The sequence below is a fragment of the Anastrepha obliqua genome, chromosome 3 (assembly GCF_027943255.1).
Source record: "Anastrepha obliqua isolate idAnaObli1 chromosome 3, idAnaObli1_1.0, whole genome shotgun sequence".
Taxonomy (NCBI): Eukaryota; Metazoa; Arthropoda; class Insecta; order Diptera; family Tephritidae; genus Anastrepha; species Anastrepha obliqua.
Window position 1 is genome coordinate 116663399 of NC_072894.1, and position 27178 is coordinate 116690576.

The 27178-nt window shown below is 37.8% G+C and overlaps 6 protein-coding genes across 6 annotated transcripts; 3 read left to right on the top strand and 3 right to left on the bottom strand.

Annotated features, from left to right (window-relative positions):
• The first annotated feature begins 1482 nt into the window (after nucleotides 1–1482).
• LOC129242299 (protein max) lies at nucleotides 1483–2965 on the top strand. The gene is made up of 5 exons (XM_054878867.1): nucleotides 1483–1730; nucleotides 1843–1908; nucleotides 2093–2200; nucleotides 2267–2390; nucleotides 2526–2965. Exons 1-5 carry the CDS (start codon nucleotides 1692–1694, stop codon nucleotides 2684–2686), a joined length of 498 nt encoding a protein of 165 aa, XP_054734842.1. The 5' UTR covers nucleotides 1483–1691; the 3' UTR covers nucleotides 2687–2965.
• Nucleotides 2943–3842, bottom strand: LOC129242300 (BET1 homolog). The gene is made up of 2 exons (XM_054878868.1): nucleotides 3673–3842; nucleotides 2943–3532 (listed from the first exon to the last, which is right to left on the bottom strand). Exon 2 carries the CDS (start codon nucleotides 3474–3476, stop codon nucleotides 3129–3131), a length of 348 nt encoding a protein of 115 aa, XP_054734843.1. The 5' UTR covers nucleotides 3477–3532; nucleotides 3673–3842; the 3' UTR covers nucleotides 2943–3128.
• Nucleotides 3843–4082: 240 nt separating this feature from the next.
• On the top strand, nucleotides 4083–7417 carry LOC129240132 (lysophospholipid acyltransferase 5). The gene is made up of 5 exons (XM_054875671.1): nucleotides 4083–4428; nucleotides 5470–5601; nucleotides 5675–6412; nucleotides 6474–6766; nucleotides 6834–7417. The coding sequence occupies exons 2-5, from the start codon at nucleotides 5490–5492 to the stop codon at nucleotides 7176–7178; spliced, it is 1488 nt and encodes a 495-aa protein (XP_054731646.1). The 5' UTR covers nucleotides 4083–4428; nucleotides 5470–5489; the 3' UTR covers nucleotides 7179–7417.
• A 3171-nt stretch (nucleotides 7418–10588) lies between these two features.
• On the bottom strand, nucleotides 10589–12399 carry LOC129240133 (ruvB-like helicase 2). The gene is made up of 2 exons (XM_054875672.1): nucleotides 11773–12399; nucleotides 10589–11707 (listed from the first exon to the last, which is right to left on the bottom strand). The coding sequence occupies exons 1-2, from the start codon at nucleotides 12238–12240 to the stop codon at nucleotides 10745–10747; spliced, it is 1431 nt and encodes a 476-aa protein (XP_054731647.1). The 5' UTR covers nucleotides 12241–12399; the 3' UTR covers nucleotides 10589–10744.
• A 110-nt stretch (nucleotides 12400–12509) lies between these two features.
• LOC129240134 (transmembrane protein 19) lies at nucleotides 12510–14337 on the top strand. The gene is made up of 4 exons (XM_054875674.1): nucleotides 12510–12773; nucleotides 12839–13087; nucleotides 13144–13296; nucleotides 13368–14337. The coding sequence occupies exons 1-4, from the start codon at nucleotides 12656–12658 to the stop codon at nucleotides 13847–13849; spliced, it is 1002 nt and encodes a 333-aa protein (XP_054731649.1). The 5' UTR covers nucleotides 12510–12655; the 3' UTR covers nucleotides 13850–14337.
• Nucleotides 14338–20050: 5713 nt separating this feature from the next.
• Nucleotides 20051–21323, bottom strand: LOC129242170 (uncharacterized). Its single transcript, XM_054878733.1, has 2 exons — nucleotides 21269–21323; nucleotides 20051–21183 (listed from the first exon to the last, which is right to left on the bottom strand). The coding sequence occupies exons 1-2, from the start codon at nucleotides 21321–21323 to the stop codon at nucleotides 20051–20053; spliced, it is 1188 nt and encodes a 395-aa protein (XP_054734708.1).
• Nucleotides 21324–27178: the final 5855 nt, after the last annotated feature.

Consider the following 27178-nt stretch of genomic DNA (forward strand, 5'->3'; position numbering starts at 1 on the left):
CAGTAAATTAGACGAGACTGATGCAAGCAGCTTTATCGGCGGTACGTTGACCACATGAACGATTTTTTCACAGATGAGAAAATTTTCACTGCTGAAAAAGTTTTGAATAAGAAAAACGACAAAATCTATGCTTAAATTTCTGAAGACGTCAAAAATGTTGTTGCAAGGGTTCAGCGTAGCCAGCATCCAGACTCCGTAATGGTTTGGTGGGGAGTGTCTTGTAAAGGCGGTACATCTCTTCATTTCTGCGAAAAAGGGGTTACCTTGGAAGGCGTGGTGAAGCAGTTGAGCAGTACTCTCTTCAATGGAGAGAGTTGGATCTTCCAGCAAGATTCCGCTCCAGCCCATAAGGCAAAAACCACCCAGCAGTAGATAAAAATAATAATATTCCTGAGTTCATAGCCGCAGAAGATTGGCCGCCTGGAATCCATTGGACTACAGTTTCTGGTCAGAGTTGCAGAACATAGAATGTCGAAGACCTCATAGAAATTTGGAGAGTTTCAAACAATCTTTGGCTCGAACAGCGACGTCAATATCCATGGAAACAGTGCGTGCTGCAATAACTGAATGGCCTAATTGCTTAAAGATGTGTGTAAAAGCAAATGGTGACCATTTCGAATGAAAATTAAACATTTTTTTTATTATTTACGGGATTTTATAAAATTAACTTCATTAAAAAAAGTATTATAATTTCATAACTATAACAGAACTTATGGCAGAACTCAGTATGTATCTTGGAGTAACTCGAATCCGTCGCAATGAAGGAGTGAGACAGGTTTTAATTTAATTTGAATGAATGAATAAATGCATAAAAAGCAGGTATTCAATCGACCTTAAGATCTTTAGAGCTCTCTACTCCACACAGTTCCTCATCTAAACCTAATTTTCTTTCCAACTTACAAAAAAATAAATTCCCGAATTAATGAATGTTGTTGAATTGATAATCTTTGGCAAGATTTAAATCTGGGTCGTTCTGGTGAAAAAAAAAAAAAAAAAAAAAAAAGGCATTCGGTAGATGTCTTAAAAACCATTTTTCAATGTCTAAATAGCCAAAATCAGATCACAGAGCAAAACCTAGCAGCTGATATCCGTCAAATAAATAATGAATAACAGTTTTTTTTTGCTTATAAAGATTTTCTGTTGCAATAATGGAACATTTGAAGTGAACTCACTTTCTGTGAATATACGAAAGGACAGAGGTTTTCTAATTATTCTAGCTAATATTTTCAAAGCTATTGTAAGGCTTTCTAAATATTTTACTAAAATCCCCATGCGCTTCACCTAGCAAGAAACCGTTTCCATCCCTTCATATTTGGGCAAAATTTACCACGGACTAAATTTTGTTTTACCTATAAATGAGGGGATTTTCGAATTAATTTCTGTAAATCGTTCTATGTGGCAACGAGAGTTGTTGTCTTTTTTCCATTCTCTATTCATTGTCTCATTCGTCTTCTCCGTGTTCTTGACTCGCACGTTTTTTGATGTATTTGCATGTGTGTGTGTACCGTTTTTGCTTTTGCGTGTGAAATTTGTAATCCAAGATATAAGCAGAGAATAATAAGTGCGTAATCAATTAATTTATTTCATCAAAATAGACCAAATATATCGTTAAAATCTGCGAAATCAGGGAATAAAACAATAAAGTGCAAAAAGAAAAATCAAAAACAAGTTTTAGACACGCAGTGACGAAAATGAGCGACGAGGAAAGGGATATTGACATTGAAAGTGATGTAAGGAAACATCAGCCACAAAACAGCAACAAAACCTATTGCCAAGCAAAACAAACAAACTTATTTATGAATTTTATTGCAATAACCAATTGGTTTATTTTCTTATTCATAGGATGATAATGATTCAGATACTGGTGCGCAATCATCTAGGCATACAAGTACTCAAAATTTCACGCAGGTGAGTGTCTGTCGCTATGTAACGTTTTGTGTTGGCGAGCGCGTGCTGTTGAATATAGGCAAAAAGGGTGGGCATTCACAGTGGGTGGGGAGGGTTACTTTTTATGGTTTACTGACCTCCACACCCCGTAAAGCGACTTCATTTGCAGTGCCTATATAAAATAACAAAAGTAAATTATTTCTAGGCCGAAAAACGTGCACATCACAATGCATTGGAAAGAAAAAGACGAGATCACATAAAGGAAAGTTTTACCAGTCTTCGTGAAGCTGTGCCAGCACTTAAGGGTGAAAAGGTATTAAATACATTAGTTTGCTGTCACATAGTGTTACAGAATTTAGCCCATTGTACCCTGCCATAGGCCAGCCGTGCACAAATACTGAAGAAGACTACAGAATGCATACAAGTAATGAGACGAAAAATACAATCGAATCAAAAAGATGTGGAGGACATTAAGAAGCAAAATGCAATACTGGAAGCGCAAAGTAAGCAAAAACAAAAACAAAAAAAAAAAAATAGTGTTTTATTAATTGATATTAAGCAAAAAGCTCATCTTACATTCATCGAGTTGAATTAAATATTTAAAAAGTGTTTAAAAAATTAAATTTTTTCCTTAATAGTCCGCATGCTTGAAGAGGCGAAGAAAGGCTATGTGATAGATCCCAACGAATATCAACAACTAAATCAAGAGTATCAAGCTACCGCAGCTGATAGCTCTGATGGTGACGATCAAGATTTCAGCAGACGCAGCAAAAAAATGAAGACATCGTATCAAACATAGGTCATGCTAGACTTCAATCCATGCTGTGCACAACCGTGGATTACATAGCGCAAATGGCGTCCAAATATTTTGTAGGTGGCCCACCCCTTTTATATTTACAAGAAAACTTCCCTCTTATGAGAGACGAATCAATTAAGCTAAGTACTCGTACAGTCTAATGATGATAGAATGGAACTTCTTTTACAATACATATAACTAGTTTGTAGGCTATCTTCTTTTAGATTTTATTTACATTTAAAAATAAATCACAAATATATATTTTTTATGTTTACAAAAATAGTTTATTCGTTTATATTCGCAATCTTGTGAAATTATCACTTCATGCGTTTTATCAATTTTTTCAATCTGCATGTAACAAACAGTTTGAAGAGAACTGATCTCGGTTGCGGTTAATTTTTTTTTAACTAATTTTCTTTACACCATTTCGCCTCTAGCGATGTATTCACTTAATTTTAATAACAACATAAAGTACTAAAAATACGAACAGTATGAATAGAAACATGTAGCACATGTGGCGACTGCCTCCATTCTTCCCCAGTCGTACCACACGCGCCATTGTGTTGCCAAGGAAGCCACCCGTCCGATCCATATCATCATCAATACCGCGCAATAGCTTGTCCTGGTAACGCACCTCATTTCCAATATCTATAGTGAGTGATTTTAACGCTCCGATCTTATGTTTTAGATCTTCTGCAGCGCGCTCGTTCTCTTCTTCAAGAGCATCGTGTGGCAGCGCGCTCTGCCCTGTTGTCTGATTAAGTGGTTGGTAGGGATAATTGTTCCGTCGCATACTGTTGCTGGAATGCGCCAGATTTATGCTGGGAATGTTGTAATAAAGCTATTTTGCTATTGCGAAAGAGGAGAAATGATTTGCAGTTTTGTTGACACGTCAGTTAAATGGTCAAACTCAATTTGAGATATTATACAGTTTATTTTTATTGCATTTGAGTTTCTCTCGCCTTCTTGTGCGCTAATAATTCACTGACCTTTGTTTCTACCGACTATTAATGTTTTGATTTCACATTCAGTCGAAACTTTTATAACTAATTAGTTTTTAATTGCCTCAGCTCCTTTTGCAAATCAGTGAAGTGAATTTAGGAAAATTGTTCACAATAAACACGTACGAAGAATATAAAAACATAACAGCGATAGAACAAATAATTTTTTTTTGTTTGCACAAATGAAGAGGCGAAAACGGCGCTATTGATTTACATTTAAATTGTAAAAGAACATATACAAATATAATTTTTTAGCGGTAAAATATAATTCAATTATTGTTCAGTGAATATGAAATATTGAAATATGGCTAGCAACTCTGCTCACTTCGCATTCACAATCAAGTAAACAAATATATACGCTGACAGCTGTCATGCGAGCATTGTTGTTTGGCATTTGACGGGATTCGTTGTGATTTTGTAGTATTCATTTGCACACTTGTTTAGATAATCATGATTATTAATTTTCAAAACTAAATATTGCAGAATTCTAAAAATCAATACTAAATTAATATTATATAAAGTGTGAATGTTACAATAAATATCTGGTAGTTGTTAACGTTTGCTGCCTTAATAGGGGGTAGTAAAAACGCGTAGGCAGCAACTAAAAGCCCCACAAAACAAAAAAAAAAAAAAAACAAATACGCGAACAATAGCACGTACAAATTTACTGGTAGAGGTGGAGCAAAACGCAAAACGGTATCGCTTTATTAGAAGGACGTTGACCAAAATAATAACAAAGTAGAGGTAAGCAAAAAGAGTGTTATGCGTAGCTTTATTTACGTATCACTTGAGTAATCAATAATTAGTTCATATTGTGAATAAACAATTTTGAAGTAAATTTGCAAATTGTATGCATTATAAGTAACTTGTTTAAAACAGCTATAAAATTATTTACAATAGAATAAAGATGACTTTATTTGCTTGTCTCTTATTGTCTTATATTTATTGTGTTATATGAGGAACAGCTGAACTACTTGCAAATATAGATATGTATTTTTACTTTATCAGTTAAGCATATCTGCTTTTCATAAAACAACTGCATTACTTGCAACTTTCGTGATTTAATAAAATAAATGAAAGTCATCTCTTATTCTAATTTCGACGTAATTAATTGTATCGTTCTGTTCATGTTTTTGTTGTAGAAGTAGCTTTATTATCCGTGTTGTTGTTGTAGCAGTAATACAAGTCAGTTCAGTCATTAGTCTTGCTTGCCTTGGGGCATCCAGCCTTATCAGATGCCTTATTAGTTGTTGTTGTTGTATCGACTTGTTAGTATTTTTATATGCTTGCTTGTAGGTGCTTATTTATAATATAAATAAATATATATGTGAACTTTCTTAATCGATATCAGTTGGCACTTCGCCTTGGTGGCAATTTGCCAATTCTCAAATTATACTTGTCGTTTTTATTGTCCTGCATGCTGGTCGATTGTTAAGTTTTGTTTTAGTTGGTATTTGTCCCATTTCACTGCAAAAAAAAAATCTTTAAACGGGGCAGTTCAAATTCATAGCATCAAAAGCTTGAAAAACTGGTTACTTAATCTTCAACTCCTTCTTGTTTTCTAATCAGTGTGTCAGTAAGTTAGTATGTCAACCCGTCTTTGTTTACACACAGAAACATGTTTAATTTGCATGCAAATATAATTATTTATGCGCGTATCTGTTCACACCACAAATAGCTTAGTTTCATTTGCGTCTCATGCCAGCGTTAACACATGCAAACATTATTGATAAGCCAGTTACAAATGGCATTTACAGTACTTTTTTGTTTGTTTTGTAATTGTAGCGTGTATTGAACTTTGAAACATGTCGACTGCGGAGCCTACCAGCGCACCAGTGCTTGGGCTGATTGGGAAGCTGGCGCAGTCATTTGGCGCCACTGAAGCTGCATTACGCCTGTTAATCTCTATTTTCGCTGGTAAATTGGGCAATTTCATATTTTTTCAGTGCTTTGTGGAAGCAAATAATCCTTAATTTTCATTGTTTTTCAGGATATGGCATTTCTTTCTTATATCGTAAATTTATTGTCATTCAGCCAAACAAATTATTGCATCACATTTATTTCGTCGCATGGGGTTTGCTGCTATGCCTCTTTAATTTCGGCAATAACACCTGCCACTCGCTCATTGCTGTCGCCACCACTTATGTTCTAGCGCGCTTACTACGCTCAGCTCCACGTGAACTCATCATTATCAATTTCGTCTTTCACATGTCATATCTGCTTGTGGGCTACTATTACACAGAGAGTAATGAATATGACATCCTCTGGACAATGCCGCATTGTGTGATGGTATTGCGTTTGATTGGTTTCGGTTTCGACATAACCGACGGCCTGAAAGAGCGTGCAAAGCTTTCTAAAGAGCAACAGGAAAATGCAATTGCCGAGCTACCCTCACTGCTTGAGCTGTTTGCTTTTGCTTATTTCCCTTGTTCGTTTTTAATTGGACCACAGTTTGCATACCGTCGCTATCAGCGTTTTATTAGTGGTGAATTCCGTCAATACGAAGGTGGTGTGAATGCTGGTCTCAAGCGTATGTCTATTGGATTTGTGTACTTAATCATTAGACAAATAGGTGCCACATATTTTCCTGACTCCTACTTCATTTCGGATGAATACCCGAAAGTGCCTTACTTTTGGCGGCTTGTCTATTTGGGTGTGTGGGCAAAATTGGCATTGTACAAGTACGTCGCATGTTGGCTACTAACAGAGGGTGCGCTCATGATTTTAGGTAAGTAGCATTTTTTTTTTTTCAAAAGTATGGATTTTGTTAAATAGCGCTTATGTTTTAGGCATTTCACATGCGGGAAAGAAGGAAAATGGCGAAAACGATTGGTCTGGTTGTTCGAATGTAAATCTTATAATATTAGAAACTGGCTATACAATGCAACATTACGTGCATTCATTTAATGTCAATACCAATCAATGGGTCGGCCAATATGTCTATAAGCGGTTAAAGTTTCTTAACAATCGCACGATCAGCTACGCTGCTGCTTTGGGTTTCTTGGCTGTATGGCATGGCTTCCATAGTGGCTATTACATGGCTTTTCTGAATGAGTACATGACTGTAACGGTGGAGAAGCAAGTAAGTATGATTAAAATTTAGTCACATTATTTTATATAATTTTCTTTTTATACTTTTCCACCCACAGTTTGCCAGTGTTTGGGCAAAGACCAACATTGACGTGTACGCCGATCTTATTAGTCCACCATTTGTATATCCCGTACTGAAATACTGCGTACAAAAGCTTTATGATCTCTTCTATATTGGCTGGTGTATGACACCGTTCATTCTGTACAGTTATTCGCGTTGGATGAAAGCCTATAGTTCGGTCAATTATTTTGCTTTTGTTGCTATCATCGTGTGGACGATTTTCTATCAAGCATTTAAACATTTTGAGCGTTCGGCAAAGCGGCGTGAACAGGATAATACTTTTGGACGTGCAACAACACTTTCGCCAACTGTGGAGGAGAAAATTGACGAGAACCGAAATTAGTGAATGTACTTACAAATAAGTGGCACGAAAATTGAGAGGGGGGAGTATTGATATATATATATATATATACATATATATATATATATTCGGTGGAATGTGGTGTAACTGCTTATAATGAAAATGGCAGCTTGTTGTATAAACTGTGCAAAAAGAAAAGGCTGTTAACAAAAATGAAATTTGCGAAAATAAGACACATATTTTTATAAGAGTCTAAATATTTATTTTTTTTTTTTTTTTTTGTAATAAGACGAGTTTATAGGTTCTTTGCTTTGGATGCTTAAGGGGGGTTTATGAGGTCTAAAAATTGCATCTCTTTGCGGTTTTTTTTTTTTAAGGAAAAAATTAATTTAGCACTGCAAAGTTTTTTCTACCTTTTAATGAACATTTAAAAAGTATAAAAAATTTTTGTACTGGTTAAAATAAGTTGGAAAAAATGTTTAACATAGAAATTAGTAGAGCGCTGCAACGCTGGAGTTTCCAACTGGCGTACAAGATACAGCTCGTAATTATTATCTAAAGCAAAAAATTCAAATGGATTTTTAATTATCATGATTTTTTATTCTGGATGAACTAAGAAAACTGAGAGAAATTCCAAAATTTCATTTATCTATTTTGTTAGTTCAAATAGAAGAGAATTTAATACTGAAGAGAACAAGCTATGATTAATTTCAAAAGGTTCATTAGTATTTTTTCATTCATATACGCCAATTCAAAGAAATCATAAAAATGGAAAGTCGAGAAAAGAAGATAAAGTTTGTACTATAGCTGTCCGGTCACAGCGTAACTACCTAACGCTCGCCTACCTTTGGCTTTATATCTACGGAAAAATTGAGAATTAAGCTCTGTAACTTTGTGTGAATATTCTGAAATATGTTAGGAATCGCTTAAAACGAAAAAAAAAAACATTGATTTTTTTGACCTTATAAACCAGGCTCCCCCTTAAACAAAAAATTTTAAAATCGGCTGTAAATTTCCGGTTAGTGGCTTTGAACAAAATTCAATACTTGCAATATTTCGAATGCATAGTATTATTGTCGAAAGTGCTATATACACATTTTTTTTTTTTTTTTTTTTATTAGGTCATTTTGTATTTTGCAACACCGCAGCCTTCTAGTCAGTAATTACATTTATTTAATTCATATCACACATTGCATAAGTTTACATCCTGCAAATCTCAGGCACACCCAATTGTACATATATACATACATATATATAAATATATAATTGATCAAATTAGACACGTTTTCTCATAAGTTAAATATTATATAAATTTTTTCATATAATATACAAATCCTAATTTCAAAACTTGTAAACTTACGTAGTCGCAATGCTTAATGTTCTATCTGTATTAGTTAATTATTTCCTAAGTGTAAATGACGCGCATCATTTGCAGAGGCTTACCAAAATATATACTTACAATCGTTGACTGCAATTACCCAACATAAAACCTGTTACAACTCAACCAACAAATATCAAAATTTATCTGACCTTTATGTGCATATAAAAATAGTACTTAAAATAAAGATATATGGATGCTGTCGGAAATATAAGATGAGATGTAGCATTCATTTTGAAAATAAACAAGTCAATTTTCCTCAATTATGCGCAGAAAATGTGGTTTATGTATACAGTGACTCACAGCTTATTTGATGCAGCTAAAAAAATTATATTAAAATATCAAATACTCGTATATTTTATGGTATTTCCATTAGAAAAAAATTCTCTTTTGATTCAGCACAACTTTTAAACGGTAGTTCATAGATTATACAAGATTTGCTGTATAACCGGAACTAATTTTAGCCCATTCTTCCTGTAGTGCCCGTTTCAGATCAGAAGCAATAGAAATGTTGTGGTTTCTTATTTTATTTTCCAGCACTCACCACAAATTCTCAATAACGTTGAGATCTGAACTCTATGCAGGTGTGTGTACTACATGTGGGCATTTCCAGATAAGCCAAGTTTTTACAATACCAGACGTATGCTTGGGATCGTTGCCTTGGTAGAACCTAAGCGAATCCCTAATGGCCATTTTATCCGCACTTCGTACTAAATTATCTTTTAGCAGATCCAGATACATCTCTTTATTCATGTTTTCTTCGATAAATGTTAAATTTCCGCCGCCTGAATAGGACATGCAACCCCATACCCAACACTGCCCCCGCCATTTTTAACTGTAGAGCGCAAATTACATGGTTGAAGCGCGGTGCTTCGTTTTCTTCAAACGCAGTACTTCCCATCAGGCCTGAAAAGGTTAAATTTGCTTTCACCCGCAAGCACAACGGACTTCCAGAACGAAATGTCTTTGTTCAAATGTTGTCAGCAAAGCTCTTTTCTTTGTTTTCTATTACGAGCATTTAACAACGGCTTATTTCGGGCAGTCTTGGCATGAAAATTTTCTTCGCGCAGAACTCTACGAACAGTTTCAGGGTTGTTGTTGTTGTAGCAGCATAAACATTCCTCATGCATATACGAGGATTGCTACTGGAGTGACAGTCCTTGGCCGGATATAAATCCGGGTCGTTTCGGTAACGTAGAACCGACTGTCGTGGAAACGGTTACATATCTTGCCTAAGTATTTTTCGACTTCGTTCGTTAATCGGATATTTTGTTTAACTTTGCGAACCATCCACCTCTTATCGGCATCATTAAATATTTTATTTGGCGCAGATCTGCACTTATCTTCTATCCTGTTGTTGTTGTAGCAGCATAAACATTCCCCATACTTACATACGGGGATTGCTACTGGAGTGACAGTCCTTTGTCGGATATAAATCCGGGTCGTTTCGGTAACGAGAACCGACTGTCCTGTTGTCGTGGCGACACCTTTCTATAATGTGCTGGACAGTTGAGAGCTTATAGCAACAGTTTCTGCTATTTTTCGTTGGCTTTTGCCCTTTTTATAATGACGAATAACGTTTTACCTTTTTTCAAGTGAGATCCGTTTTCCCATTTTAAAAAATTTAAATTTTTTTATCAACTTTTCTTTACAAAATTTTTTTGAGAACGAATTAAGATGCTAAGCTAAACAGAAAAAAATACATTTCACCGTTATTGCATTCTCAGAGAAAATATAAAATACACTGCACCATTTAAGCTGTGCGCATATTTTGATGAGACAACTATTTGTTTTTATATTTTTTCAGTTATTGTGCTTTGTTTTTGTTATTGTGCTCTCCGTAGTGGTCAGCAATACATAAATATGTCATTACAAGTCGTACACATTTTTTTTTATTAAATTTAATAAACATCGAGTCTTTTCATTTTTCTAAAAAAGTATTACCTACATCAAATAAGCTGTGAGTCACTGTATGGTATATTTCCTACTTTTGGAGATGTAGTCATCACGAAATTTAAGAGAAGAAGCACTTACATTGGACCCATTTCTTGAAATAATGCGCCAACTCAATAAATTTCTTTTAAACAAAGCAGCAGTTGGTGTATCATTTCTAATTACACATAGGCATATTTTTTGTTTATTATTAAATTAGTGAAATATAATGTTTTTTTTTTGAAACAAAGTGAAAATGTTTTCGAATGTGTGCAAGTAAACTCGTCTTGATTCTCCTTTAATGCTCCATAGGTTGATCGTCTCCGCCACCAATTTCTTCACGTTTCGTAACCACTTCGCACTCGTTGGATTCTTGTATTTCATTAAACATATATTCGTCTTGATACTCCTTCAGTATCTGGCTTGATCGATTCTCATCCAAGAATAAGGAGTAAACTTTCTTCACATCCTCAGTGGTGACTTCGGTCGCCTTGCGACGTCGGCACACCAAATTTGCTGTGGTAATCAATTGTATCGCATAACGTAGACTGGTATCTGTTGCTATGCGTGTCAAAATAGTCAATGCGTCCGGGTGCATAAGACAATCTTCTTCCTCACAGCGTATTTTTAATATTTCTTTGATTTCCTTTTCTGTATATCGCACCGTGCGTATGATAATCATGCGATCTAATAAGTCGATTGGAATGCCGTGTGGGCTGCGATAGTTGGTGCCACGTATGCGTGTTATTCCGCGATTTGTAGCCATCACCACTACTGGTGCCATATCGGATTCAAGTGCGCGATTGAGGTAGGAGAAACACTCTATATCCAACATGTGCACTTCATCGATAAATAGCACGCCCGGATTTATTTCAGCTTTGCCCTCCTCTCGCCACTCAAGTACCTTGTTGTTAATTTGATCGCGTATTTCTTGTTTGATTTCGCCCGTGTCGCCTGAGAATAATGCAAGGAAACCGTGTGTGCGACTGTTGATAACATCGATTTCGTGTAATGTCACAGTATGCACGACTTCTTTGCGCTTCTGCAGTTCACCTTCGGGACACTGCACGAAGCGTGTCTGTGCACCGGTAGCGTCATAGTCGCGTGCACGCGTAAAACTGCGTCCTAATTTGGTTACCTTGCCTGAGGCTTTATCGATTGTAATAACATCACCAGCTTGTATTTTCTCTTTCATAAAGCATTCGATAATTTTGTTGCCCAAATCGTAATTGGTTTCCATTTCGGTTGTTTTTAAAGTAACCTATAAAGCGCAAAATTGAAAGTTAAGTGGAAATTAAATAAAAATAAATAAAATCCAACCCTTACCTTTCCTATCTTTTGACCCGTACCAGTTGCTGGCCGATCAATTTGTATTTCAACTACTTCACCCTCAATAATCTCCGTCTCTTCTTTGATGCGCACGCCAATGCTTTTGCGCAGCGCCTGCGATAGCGCCTCTGTCTTGCTCATCTCCAGCGAGTATATCTCCGAACCAGACATGCTGGTGAATGGCGTCTCTGTGCCCAGTGCTTGTGCCATACCCACTGCTATTGCCGTTTTGCCCGTACTCGGCTCACCGGCTAACAGTATGCAACGACCAGCGATTTTGCCTTCTCGTACCATTTGCACTACAACACCTGCGGCACGCCGCGCATCCTTTTGACCAACCAAACCCTGCGATACTGCACGCGCTTCCAACACATCGTCCAAACCGAGCCCGCGTATATGTGAGTGAGCGCCAATGCGTTCTATACGTGTAATGTCACGCACTTCAATCTTATCGCCGTCAGCCATTTTTTTATTTACTGCTGCTATATTTCGCCGACTTTAGTTTTAATGTTAATTGATTTCTGTATAAAGTTCTAGAAATTATAATTGTTTGCTGTTGCTAGGATATTCCGCAAGCCGCCTGCTATTCCATTTGTTTAACGTGTTTTTCTTTTTGTTTTCTATGACATTCGCGCAAAAACAAAAGAGTGTGGTGTGCTCTTGTAAGCGCAGGGTTGCTTCATTTGTGAACCGTCGCAAGAAAAAGGAAACTTTCATTTATTTTTGTTTTGCTATCAAGTTTCCACAGTTTTGTTTTTGTTTTTGTTGCTGCACTAGTGCGCTGTTCAAAAAAGAAAGTGAATATCACTAATCCAACAATCGGGACAATTGCACTTTGCCTTATTTACTTTAAATTTTAATTCGATTATATGCGTCAACGATGGACATCCACGCCTGGTTACCGGTGATATTTTGCAGTCTTTCCATACCACTATCGCTATTTATGTGGCTAGGCAATTTGGCCTTCTCGAAATTTTGGTACACCAATGAATTCGAAGGTAAATGAATATACCCAAATTATTAAAGATAAGCGGATGTAAAATAATTTTCACTTTTGCCGTAGAACCCACAGTGATTCCGCCGACACGTTGGCTGTTTTCAACTCTAGCGCCGCTGGCGCTTATGATGATTGCACTGCGCAGGAAATCGGTTAACAAATCGGGTGCAGCATTAGGGATTATTTTTGCATTTCTCTTATCTATAGCCAATCATGCATTCTTCGCTAGTTTGGCGGCTTTCTTTTTCAGTTCGTCGCGTGCCACCAAATTTCGTGCACATTTAAAGCGAAAATTTGAAAAGGACTTCAAAGAAGGTGGATGGAATAAAGTAATGCGTATTCTCTTGATTTCTTTAGCAATTCCTTTATAGGGGAAGGTCAGCGCAATTGGGTGCAGGTGTTGTGCAATGGTGGCATGGCGACCCAGTTGGCCATATTATATCTCATAGATTGCGGCAGTTGTGAGCGTCCGATAGACTTTGGCAAAGAGTATCGTTCCAGTTGGTTAGGCGTAGCTATTATGAGTAAGTAAAGTAATCTAAATATATCTGTTTGCGGGGCTTAACTACTAAGCTGGCATTTTTCGTTGTTACAGGTGCCTTCGCATGCTGCAATGGCGATACATGGGCAAGTGAACTTGGCAGTGTGCTATCAAAAAGTGAGCCTTTTCTCATCACCACACGACAGCGCGTACCGCGTGGCACAAATGGTGGTGTGTCGCTGCAAGGCCTTATCGCCAGTCTTATGGGTGGTCTACTAGTTGGTTTCGTCTACTACTTAACTGTACGTTACACTGTGGATTCACATGTTTTACTCACCAGTCCGCCTCAATGGCCCGTAATCGTATTCGGCGGCATTGGTGGACTATTTGGTTCATTAGTGGACTCAATACTTGGTGCAACGATGCAGTATTCGGGTATTGATAAGGAAGGCAAGATCGTCGAATGCCCGGGATTGGGGGTGCGCCATATTTGCGGCTTACGTATGTTGGACAATCACAGTGTAAACTTAATTTCTAGCATTGTGACAGGTGTCACCATGCCGTTAATTGCTCTGAAGTTTTGGCCTGTAAGTTGAGGCGAGTTAAGAAACTAAAAACCCGCGTGTGTATGAATATAGAAACTCATGAACTTAATGAACGACGTTGATATTCCGCAAAACATGAATATTATCGAATGAAATTTAATTAAGAGTATAAATGTAGCTAATATTTTGCTAGGTTTTTTTTTAGCATTTTTTCTATGTACTTTAGTGCTTTTTAGGTGTACATACACACATACATATAAAGGTGTCGAGTGTCAACGAAGAATGAATTAAAATTACCGTTTTTAGTTTAATTTGTATTAAATTCAATTTGTATGAACAATTGAATCACTGAACTGATCTTTTGCGCTTTTCTCTATATTTAAAGTAGAGATATTCTGAATTCATAACTGCGTCACAAAGAATAACTAAATGGAACTGGTTTATATATTAATAGAATTAATTAATTAATATAATGGCAGCTTTTTATAAAGTAACTCGCATGTAAATGTGACTAATAAACATTTGTATGTGGCTAATGATTACTGCGTTTGTAATTAAAATAATTGGCCTATCTAATTGGGCTATCTAAAACAAATTGGTCGGATAAAATCAGTGATTGGGTTGCTTGCTCCGATGACAGTCGGTTATATAAATGAATATACGCCTCGGATTTATACCCGGCCAAGGACTGTTACTTCAGCAGCATTCTCACTCATTTAGAGAGAATGTTTAACCGATAGTTATGGGAATGATCATGAAGTGCCGCGTTGACCTTATCACTGGAAGTGTCACCCGTCTACTATACAGCTTCAAAACGTATGTACATATATTTCGACTTAAAGACGAAGTCTATTAATGCGTACGTCAGCCACGCAATCAACAGTTAATTATCGGAGAGAAGAAAAAGACTTTCACTAAATTTCGTACAGGGAATATCGTAATGGCAGTATTGCCACATTAGACCTGCATACCACTAAATATTGTAGGTGAATGTTTATGCTGCTACAACAACAACAACTATCGATACAAATGCTGAAAACAGTGAACGACGTACGCAGTCCCTTACCGCAGCCCCTAAACGAGCACAAAAACTCATCCCGTCAGAACAACTGCGTTCTTTTAATTACAGTAGAAGCCCGATAAGTACAATTGGAAAATTTCAGCAATGATTGCACTTAGCGAAAAATTGCACTTTTGCGAATTTCTCCTGTGGATCGAGGAATACCTAGGGAAAAATATTTTAACTCTATTCAATGCAATTAAGGCGGTCTTCTGGTCTCGAGGCCCTGAAATGAAGGTTTTTTTTGGGGATTGATTGTGACAAATCCTGTGAATATTTAAAAAAAAAAATTTTTTTTATTTTAAAGGTACATGTCTTGGCTTTTAAAAAATGGTTTTGACTTTGAAAAAAATTAACACCCGCGACCTTGAAATGGCGCTGAAGACATCCACCTCCAAACGAAACAGGTCTCCATTTTGGTCACGGTTTTTCCACCTGGGTAATCAGAAAGCAAAAATTAGATATGCGTTGCCCTGGTTAAGTTTTCCCGTGACAGATTTTTTTTTTTTAATTTTTTTCAAAAGTTATGCAACAATTTGCAAAAAAAATTTTTTTTGCTCATTTTTTGAACTTTAAAAGGTTATAAAAATGGAATGAAAAAAAATTTCAAAAATCGTACACGGGGAAACTTAGCGGTAAGTTTTCCGAACCTTTTAAGACCAAAACCATTGAAATCGGAGTATAACTACTATGAAAAGTGTGACCAAAATGCTTAAAAAACACGATTTTCGGGGAAACGCGTTTAATGATAAAGTTTATGATGAAAACGGCCGGAGGAGGGTACACTTCGGTGCCCAGAAAAATGTGAAAAAATGCGATTTTCAAAAAATCCTTTCTGTGGCGTATTCTCGCATACACATACAACAAAATTATGCAAAAAAAAATCGATTTTTTTTTTCGCTGGAGATCAGAAGACCCCCTTAATGAGCTCAAAAGGTCAATATTCAAGAAAAATGAACACATATTTATTGAAATTAATACAAAGAGATCAATGCGGAAGGACATATGAGTGTGTGCTCCAAAATTCAATTATTTTTTTTGGAAAAACTTTGTTATTTTCGATTGCGTTTTCTCGTAACACTTTTCAAGTGCTTTTGATCGGATATCATGCAAACAAGCGATCTGATTGAATGACAGTACATCGTTCTGTTCACTCCATTTCAAAATTGTATTGACACAGCCAAAAATCGATTCATGCTGGACTTTTTCGGTTGATTCTTCTTGAGTAATATCTTCGGGTTCATTGGCTTCACTATCACCTTCATCTGTTCCTAATTCCAAAACCCAATTGCGGATTTCATCTGTGTCTGCTTCACCCACATAGTTTTCGACCATCTCATTTAACCGTTGTAATCCTCCAACAAGAAGGGGGTCGTCAATTTCCATATCCAATGGCATCACCATTTGCACACGAAAGAACACTGATTCGATCTTTTGAAACTTTGTTGCCTGGAGCACTCTTTTCATCTTTCGAAACGTAGGTTTTATTTAGCAAAAGTTTCCAAAAGAGCCTCGTTTCATCAGCATTATATATTTGTGATGTTACATATCCTTTTTCAGCGATTCTCGCTGTCAATTTTTCCTTAAATGGCTCAATGGCTTCTGGATCACAAGATAATGATTCACCAGTCACGGTCAAATAGCGACGTCCGAGGCGTTTCTTGAATCGCGAAAACCATCCATCACTTGCATTGAATTGTTCTCCATCCTTTTTTATTTCATCAAATATTTTTAATGCTTTGCTTTTCAATATCAAGCTAGAAACAGGAGCATTTCGTCGCCGCTGATTCATGAAAATCTGGATGATTGCCAAACCGCAAAGTTTTCCGTTTATTTCCAAGTGAAAATTATTTGTATGCATTTTCTTTTAATGAACGGGATTGTTTTTTTATTCGGCAAATCGTTGCGCAATCAACTTTGTATTCGAATGCAAGATCTCGTTGTTTAACGCCTTTTTCAATTTTTTGGAGAATCTCATCTCTTTCTTTCAATGTAAGAAAATGTAGATTCTTTTTCACTTTTCCCATGATTTTATTTGATGAAAGCAAAAAAAAAAATGATTCAAACTCCGAACGATTGTTTTACTCTCAAGAACCAGCTTGAAACTAACGCGTGTTGAATGTCACAAACGATTCGATGCCATATTTTATGATATCAGCGCTACAATTTTACAGTTATTTGTAAAAATCAAAAATCACAAAGCGTGAGAGCAGTGTTTTTGGTCGCAATAATTCCGAGAACCATAACTGTGCATAGCTATAAAGCTGTGTCTTCGCGCGCGATGAACATTACCCTATTAAGTAAAAAATTTCTTCGAACAAGAATTCTTTTGCGCCCGAAAATTGCAATTTTTTATTGCTCTTTTCGAGTTTTCTATGGACTCAAAATCGAATTGTACTTTCCGTGAAATTGCAGTTATCGGTATTGCACTTATTGGGCTTCTACTGTACATATTTACACAACACATCAGTTTGTGTGTGTATGTGTTTGGTTGTATCTACACAATGCTGCCATTGATATTTTTGCTTACGCACTTTTTCACACATCCGCGTTATCAGTTACAATTTTTCATAGCCAAAAACCAACAAAAGCAAATAGTGCATTTATCTATAATTAACATTATTGAACAGTGTTTTTAAGTTATTTTGATAAAAATTATAATTTTTTTTAGTTTATTTTGTAAATGATCTCGAAATGTACTGCCTGGCAACACTATGTGGTGAGAGAGCAATCAGCTGACAGGGTTTTACGGGACTTTTCAAATATCGAAGAAATTTTTCATTTTCATAGGGTTCTCATTAGTTTGATCGTAACAGCTGGCAGGGACTGCGTTTACGTCGTTCACTGTTATAACGACAGCCATGAGAACTAGGGACGGACATTCCCATAACAGTTTGTTCTACGTAATCGGTATGACCCGGATTTATATCCGGCCAAGGACTGTCACTTCAGCAGCATTTCCCGTACATGTATGGGGAATGTTTATGCTGTTACAACAATAACAACAGGGACGAATGACTTTTGCCCAGAGGTTTATTCCGGAATCAGTATACATTTCAAAAGCAAGTTTTTCTTTCGCATCACTTTTTATAAAACGCTCAAACAAACGTGGGAATGCACTATAATAGAAAAACATGCTCGATTCATGGAGGGTAAAGCTTCGAAAAAAATTATATTTTAACCCATGGTAGAACAACGAAAGCAAGGGCGACCAAGAATGGCGGGATTTGTAGGACCTATCTGTACTTGATATAAATAACTCGACCAATTTCACAAAGGAGCTGAGTAACTGGCGAAAGTTTTTTCGATCGGATCTAGAGCCACATTATAATTTTTTACTTCTTTCCCTTAGGCAAGGCAAGTCCTACAACAACAACAATAACAGAATTGACATTAGTGTTAAATATGCGAAATTCGGTATGAATGCTGATTATGCTATTTTGCCATAAAGGCGCGAGGATGCCAAAAAATGAAATAGCTTTGCTAAGTCACTCAACATTTACCTCAGAGCCGCCTTCGCGGGTGACCATGCAGCCAAGGCATCAAAATTTCTCTACAAGCCAATCAAAAGACGACCGTCAGGATAGCGACCGGTGCCGCCTATTCAACATCTTCATACCATGCTCGAAAAGTAGTACCTGTCATACACACAGTCTATAAACAGTATTCACTGAGAGTCTCTGATCATCTTCTTGAACTCTCGTCCGTCAAATGCTGTCATTGAACTCCAAACACCACTTATAGAAGACCAAGAGCTACAGCTGCCTCGTGAGGGTCACGTTATCGTATTATCTCATGTTCTGGATATTATGTCAGGTTAAACTCCTACCTATCAGAACTTGCCCAGACATATCCAACATATATCCAGTATTTGAAGGTGCCGTGTATGACGCTAACCACCTCTACATGCTCACTTAAACCCACTAAAAACCCCTCACCCTTGAGATTAGCATAGATTAGATTCTTTGTGAGGTTTGCACTTCGACCTCATGGACATTTGTGCCCTCTCCTCATCACAGTACCTCATGCAGACCCAGTTCCCTTATTCAACTCAGGATGGAGCTGGATTGGATTCAGCGTATATGCTTTTCTTCTGGTTACAGTTGGCCAAGATGTCTCAGCCTTCTCTGCGCTATAGCTCTGCATTTCAGGAGAAGGTGCTTTGGAGTCTCCTGAGATTGGTCGCAGAAACGACAAGAGTCCGTAGACCAAATCCCGATCATGTGCAGATGACTTCGCAGTCTACCCGTGAGTATTCTTTTCAGTTTATCCTTGGGGAGAGTTATGAGTTTTTAAACCTTTTTTGATTGTATCCTCCTAGTAAAGATTTCGCCTCCTTTAGCCTTAGCTCGTCACTCCTAAGCTTCTCCGTGATGGTGTGTTGTCCCATTCGCAAGAAAGGGCTCGTGTCCTATTACACTCACTAATGCGTCCGCTATTTCGTTCCAGTTATACCCCTGTGTCCTGGGACCCGAACTCTCTCTCTTTGGTCGCACCCTATCGAGGCAGTATGTTTCCTGGTCCTGCCGTTAAGGGAATGTACTTCACCCCACTGGGCAGGATTTTTATGTAGCAGCAACAACAAACTTTATTATTAATATTTCGTTTTTATTTTCATAAAGTTTTATAGAGCTAAATAAATACAATAAATATTTTTATTCCTAATTACCTATTTCCACCAAGAGCATTTACATGAAGTTAGAGCTCTGTTAAATTTCAGAAATATCAAACATCTTCTGCGCAATAGATCCAACTCAAACAGCTGATTTTTGATTACATTTAAGGTTATCTGACATCAAACGACTACCAGATTTGCCCGTATTTTCATGTTAAAAGGGTCGTCCGCAATTGTCATATATTTGCTTTGCTTTTTTAGCGTTAGTTTTTTGCAAATAATGGTAATATTTATTCCGTCCATTAAAGCAAATATATATTTACCGTAAAAATAATTTTTCTGTACGAAAATTCTACCACGCAAGACTTATTCATGTTCCCCTTTGCCTGTACAGTACATATCTGCCAGAACCCTTCGATATCACTGTTAACATAACATTTTCTGTTATGCCTGCAAAGTTCAGTTAACTTTCTTCCAAAAGAAAATTTGTCAATTTTGATACAACAACAATCGCATGTAAGAGTGCAGTTGAGATTCGGTGGAAATAGGCGATAACTCTTTTAAATGTACAACCTCTTTAATACTTTCGATGACTGCTTTGTGAAATCCTTCCTGCATAAGTAGTATGCTTCGGCAGATCCAAATTATCATTATAGCTACTCGAGATGAAATTTCGTATTGGCTGTTCCTCCTGCTCGTACACAGAGTTGCCGTTCACCGACATCGACGGCTTAGCCACGCCTATTGAATACTTAAACATCAAATCCGCTAGCGGTGTGGAGACAATCTGCGAGGCCGACGCCACGGTTTTGAATGTGATGCGCCGCTTTCGCATATGCACCGTACTATTTTGACGCACATAAGCATACTTGCTCGGCACGGAATAAGGCTCCTCCGTTACTTGTGGCTTATAGCTTGGCATGTGCGTGCCATATCCATTCGATGTCAATTGCGGTTTATACTGCTGCGAAATGGCTGCTGCCGAAAGCGGTGCCGGTAATGTCAATTGGCCACCATAGCCACCTGTGTGCAAGTGAGGTGCCTCGGTTGTGGTAGTGGTCGTTGATGTTGTTGTGGTGCGTAACTTTGGTCGCACGCTAACGCCATGCACTTTTGTGGCACCAACAATTATCGGCTTAGGCAGCTCCATCGAATTTGGGTTTGTGGGTGCTGTGCCATGGTAATACTTTTCATCTGGTTCGTTCGCATAAGGACCTATCATGTCGTCCTCTTCCTCAAAGTTTGTTGTGCCGTAAGCAAACACAGGACTATTTGCATTATTTTGTAACGCCGGCAAGTCATAACCGTTGGCGCTCATCTCTTTGCCCACAGCGCCATTCGCTGTCGTTTCACTTGGCAAATTCGAACCGAGTATATGTTCCATTTGTTCCTGCAGAAACTGATAGAGCGGTGGCGAGGTATCATTATACGGTAGTGTTTCGCCATCGGCTACATACTGATTGTTAATATAAGCGCTACGTCCATCTAACTCATTTGCGTTAATTGGCGTGACGGCGCGTCCTTCGTCGGCTTGCTGCGATCGTGCGGTGGGCTCGTCAAAGACAAGCAGCATCGGTGTTTGGGTCGTATTAGGCAACGCATTTGTGTTGGCGGTGGTAGGCGCGGATTTCGTTGTTGTTGTTGTAACATTCACTCCTATTCCTGCGCTGGCGTCTTTCACTACCGCAGGCTCCACAGCAGCAGTCAGAGCTGTGAAGAAGAAATACACAGAAAAGAGATACTTAAGAGTTCCTTTAAAGTTTGGGTGAGTAAGCCACGCCTATTTCTAACTTACCCACACAAAATATGCAAAGTAATAGTGGTGAAGTTCTGTTTATTGCTGTAGTCATTCTGTTAGTGCATCACTGCGCCGGCGTCACCGACGCTTTTATACTAAGGTACGGACAGCATTAATTTCCTCTCAGCGCAGAAATACAAACCAATAGTTTTAGAAACTGAAAATTGAAAACTGTGTTCATAAGTAATAGTTTCGCTCCGCGTATGGGAAAGTATGAATTTATGTATCGTAGCTAATCTTATTCTTTGCAATGACCCTTCAAATTCTTGAGCCAATGCAAGAGGCATCAATAAAAAGTAATGAGCATCAGTGTATCAAATCTATCAAATAGACAATTTTAATGAGATTCTCATTATGCGAAGTGATCTTCAACTCTCTTTCCAGCACACAATCAAAACAATCAAGTTGCCGCATCATGGTTTAATTAATCTGTGCGCGGTGGCATCAACACATGCACACACACGTGCATTAATTTTTATGCAGACAAGTCTAGGTATCTATTACTCACATTACTTACTGGTTGTGGGCGGGAAAGGCTTAAGTTGATACTCAATTAAAAATTAAAAAGTAGCAGGCACTTAACTGTATACTTCTGGACTGTATGTAAATACTTCTACATAGCCTTGGGATGTAATTTTGGTTTCAGGTGCTTATTATGCTGCTGAAATGGTTAATGAAAGAGAGAAAGAAAGTGGGATGGATAACGGAAATTGGATGTGATCTACGCGCATGCTTCGTCGTGAAGTTGTGTGCATGTATGTATGAATGTGTGTATGAATGTTTTTTTTTTTTTTTTTTTTTTTTTTACGAGGAGGAAGCATCGAAAGCCTAACCCCGTCAGTGTGGGACTTTAACCCGAACTAAACCTCCTACCGTCAAAGTACCGATCCCCCCGGTACAACCGTTAAGTATTCGTCGGGAGGCGGTTTGAGCACTAAGCTCAATGTCCGTTAATGTCCTGATGCAATACGTCGAAAGTAGCATCTGCTTGTAACCAACCCACTGTTGAGGTCATCTGATGAGAGAGCCACCCCTGTCATAACAGTACTCCCCCACCCACCATGTCTCTGTCCATCCCACAGAAACGTAAGTTTCTATGTCTGGTATCGTCAGTTTACCTGCATCCAAATAAATTTATCTAGCAAGTGGGCCTACAGCACCACCATACGTTACTAAATCTACTACTACAGGAAAAGGTACTACATCTACTACTATGGTATTTCAGCTATTGCTATGCTTTCGCCTTTTCGCCTTCTCTCCATTTGTCTCAGATTATTGAGTACGAACGCTGACAAATTTTTGATACCATCCCAAACTTCTTTTGATTGTAGCATATGTGGGACAACATTGCCCGGTGTTATTCTTTCTGCTACTTGGTTCTCCAACAACTCTCTTTCTTTATTATATCTTTGGCAGTGAAAGAAAATATGCTCCGCATTTTCATTAGCCTCGGCACAAAATGAGCATATAACTCCATCATCATGGCCATATTTATGGAGGTACTCTCTAAAACAACCATGTCCTGTCAGGAATTGCGTCATATAAAAGTCGACACTACCGTGCTTTCTATCAACCCATGCCTGCACATCATTAATGAGTCGGTGTGTCCATCTCCCTTTGGTTGTTATATCCCAGCGTCGTTGCCATTTAGATAGACTCTCGTGTCTGATTTCTTTGCGCTCCTCAGCTATTAACGGCCTGCCAAGGCTTCGGCTCTTGTCATATATTTTCTTAATTTCCAGAGCCATTATATCTGGGGGCATTATGCCAGAGATTACCCCAATAGCTTCATGGGATACAGTGCGAAAAGCGCTTGCGACTCTAATAGCGCTCAGTCGAAAAAGAGATTTCGTACTCTTGCCGTATGTTTCGTATTTTAGCGCTTGTCCCCATACCGGTGCAGCATACATTACAATGGATTGGGTAACTTTTGCCAGTAGTAGCCTTCTGTTTTGGCTTGGCCCGCCTATGTTAGCCATACCCGTGCTGCTTTCTCACAAGCTTTTTCAATGTGCACTTTAAAGTTTAAGCGTGCATCAATCATGACTCCCAGGTATTTCAGGTACGGTTGGGTGTTGATGTTATGCCCGTCTATGCTTAGTGTAATGTTCTCAATTTTTTTCCTGCTTGTAATCAAAACTGCTTCAGTTTTTTGTCCCGCAAGCTGTAGGTTTGTCGATGTGAGCCAGTTTTTTAGTTTGAAAACAGTCGCACTACATATAGTCTTTATTTGTTGAAGCTCTTTTGCAACTATTGCCAACGCAATGTCGTCCGCGTATCCGATTAATTGGGCTGCTTTTGGTATAGGGATGCGGAGGATTCCATCGTAGAGCACATTCCACAACAGAGGGCCCAGCACAGAGCCTTGCGGTACTCCCCCAGTTACTCTATATTGCTTAACTCCTTCGTCTGTGTCATAGAGTAGTATTCTATCTGACAGGTAGCTTTTTATTAATCGCAATAAATATGGTGGCGTGTCCAGGTTCCCTAAAGCTTGCATAATGTGGGACCAGCAAGCAGAGTTAAATGCATTTTTTACGTCCAATGTTATGACGGCGCAATACTCCTTGGTACCATGCATCCATCTTGTTCCTTCAATGGCATTTTCCGCTATTGACGTAAGTTTTTTTATTGCATCAATTGTCGAGCGCCCCCTGTGTGTATGAATGTATGTATATGGATGTGTACACATATGTATGAGTAAGTATGTACGAGGTGTGTTCAAAAAGTATCGCGAATTTTGAATTTTCGTAGCTTACGTATATTCGAATTTCTTTTTTTTTTGTGGCGATATGTTTGTACTCATGTCTCTCACTCATGCCGACGAGTTCGTTATTAGCCATTTTGAATGTTCAGTTCATTGTTGCCATCTACTTTGCTTGCACGTGTTTCGGCTCGTCTTCGATTTTTATCTATTCAAATTTTGTGTGAAAAACGAAATTAAGTGCGCGTATGCATTCCGAATTTTGACTGTGTCATACGGAGAAGCTACTTTGAACCAAAGCAACGTTTATCGGTGGCACAAAATGTTCCGAGGCCGAGAAGATGTGGACGACGAAAAGCGTGCCGGCGTACCGGACTTCCGAGCGCTTCAACAACAGATGAAAAAATTGATGAAGTGAAGAAAATGGTATTGGCCAATCGTCGAATCACCGTTAGAGAAGTTGCTGAGGACCTAGACATATCGATTGGCTCGTGCCACTCGATTTTTTTTCAATGATTTGGGCATGAGACGGGTCGCCGCAAAATTGGTACCAAAACTGCCCAATTTCGACCAAAAGCAGCATCGCATGAACATTGGTAATGAGAGGTTGGACTCTGTCCGCGACGACTTAAATTTGGTCCAGAGGGTCATAACTGGTGACAAATCGTGGGTTTATGGTTATGACGTGGAAACCAAAGCTCAAACCAGCGTTGTGCATCATGAGTTCTTGCCACAGGGTGAAACGGTCAATAAGGAATATTACCTGCAAGTTATGCGCAATTTGCGCGAAGCAATCGACCAGAAACGCCCGGATTTGTGGAAGAACAAAAATTTGCGCTTGCATTACGATAACGCCCCTGCTCACACATCGTTGCTTGTGCGTGACTTTTTGGCCAAAAACAACACACTAATGATGCCACAGCCACCGTATTCTCCAGATCTGGCCCCCTGTGACTTTTTCTTGTTCCCGAAACTGAAGAGGCCCATGAACGCACGACGCTACGCTACGATTGACGAGATAAAGACGGCATCGAAGAAGGAGCGAACAAGATAAAAAAATGATTTTTTGAAGTGCTTCGAAGATTGGAAAAAACGTTGGCACAAGTGATAATATCTCATGGGGATTACTTTGAAGGGGACTAAATAGGTATTAATGAATAAATCAATAATTTTTGAAAAAACACAAAATTCGCGATACTTTTTGAACGCACCTCGTATGTCTACAGAGTTGGGACAATACATTGATTATATTGGAGAAAGGGGAAGACCCTCCCACTTGTTGCTCATATTTTCCATAGGTGTTTTCATTCGACAAACTTCTTGCCACAATTTCCTTTAGGGGTTATGGAAAAATCAGTAACTAAAAACAACAGTTATCTCGAATTTGCAAATTGAAAACATGCTCGAATTCTGAAATTTTACGAAAAAGTTATTTCATAGCAGTCATTAGATGAGAAATATTTTTTACGTTGCTCATTTATATTTATTTCTATATATACGAGGGTCGCTATTTATGTTTCTGGCCGTGGCTACATGTGTTCCTAGATGCCATCTGATGCTTCCATTGGAAAGTGTTACATATTTCGCAGAACTTTTTGATCTGTGAGCCATGTGTAGTAGTGTTTAAAATTATGCATTAGTGGCTTTAAACAACTCATCTCGGCAAAGAAAGAAGGAAATTAAACTTTGAGGATTTTCTTGCCATTATTTTTCGCAATTTTCCACGTAGATTAGCAAGTTGATGAGTTTGCTTGTGCTGTAAGCTGGGTCACCATACAAATTCTTTTCATGATGAACCAAAATGAGTCGTACAATGGATGAGCAAATAGTACAGGAAAACCAATGATGAGCTGAAGAGAATTATATGCAAAAATGCGTATGAATCTAGGCTCGTAGCGAGAGCTTTTTATAATTTTAACCCTTTAAGAGAAAGTTGGAGAATAACTGAGGCTCTTGGGTAGACAAGGTGAATGAGATTGTGCTCCTATCCCGAACATTTTATTAAAGATTTTTTCATTTCATTTAAATTTTATTTTAGCCTATGATATAAAAATTTTACAGATTAGATAAAAGAATTATTTAATAAGTAACTTAGCCTAATCCCTGCCTTAATCTATAATATAGATAACAAACTATTTGATAACTTATCCTAGGAATAAAAAGATTCAAGCATTGACTTCTCTTGATTGTGAAGATTCAGTATTAACTCTCTTTGAAATGTAATTAAATTCTCAAAGTGCTGGCTAGGTCAAGCCAAAATGACTGTTGAAGACGTAAGATTCTGTTCGCAAAATTGAAGCCAACCTGCTCGAGTAATTCAAGACCATCAACGTATTCACAAACCAGGTCGAAGAGAAGCATCAGCAACTGAATGGTTCTTCTTCTTTCTAATGACTGTAAGTTTATTAGTTTGATAGTGAGTAGCATAAAATGGAAGCAGGTGGGAAAAATGAAGAGGTTGAAAAGCAAAACGAAGCAGTTTTCTTTGAACACAGTCGATTCTCGAAGCATGTCTGTCCATGATAATCGACGTATATTCTACTTTTGAACATACCAGTGACTTAAAAAGAGTTTTCGTAGTTTATTGCGTAAAGTTTCAACATAACGCATAAAATGGAAGAAGAGCTCAGGTTCCTGCTTAGCGAAAGAGGACCGAAACCGGAAATGGTTGCAACGTCTACTGGTGGAAATTTTTACTAAGCTATTATCTATAAGAGATAATTCTGCGCCAAAAGTTTTAAAAGATTTTTAATATTTTGGAAGATACAGGCTGTTAAAGTTTTAGGTATGTCTTTAGTAACCAATTTTTTAATAAATAATCACAATTTTATGATATTTGAATTCTTCTCGAAGAAGTTACGACCTTTTAAAATGAAATAATAAATTTTAAAATGTTTTCCAAAACAAAAAAAAAAAAATAAATGTATAAAAAAGCAAGGCGAATTTATTACAGGTGACAGCAAACACATATAAGTAAAACCCTACATGTATTTGTTGTTGCGTTTTCTCCAAGCATCACGTCAAAATCAGCAAGCAAATGTAAGCATACGAATGTAAACATACCAATACATACAAACAAAGCATATCATTTTGACGTAAGCCATACCTACGGCGAAAAATTCAGCTGGGTGAATGCTGTCACCTTAATAAATCCACCTTGTAAAAAAGCTTTTGGAATTTGATAGATTTTCATCTGTTTCAAC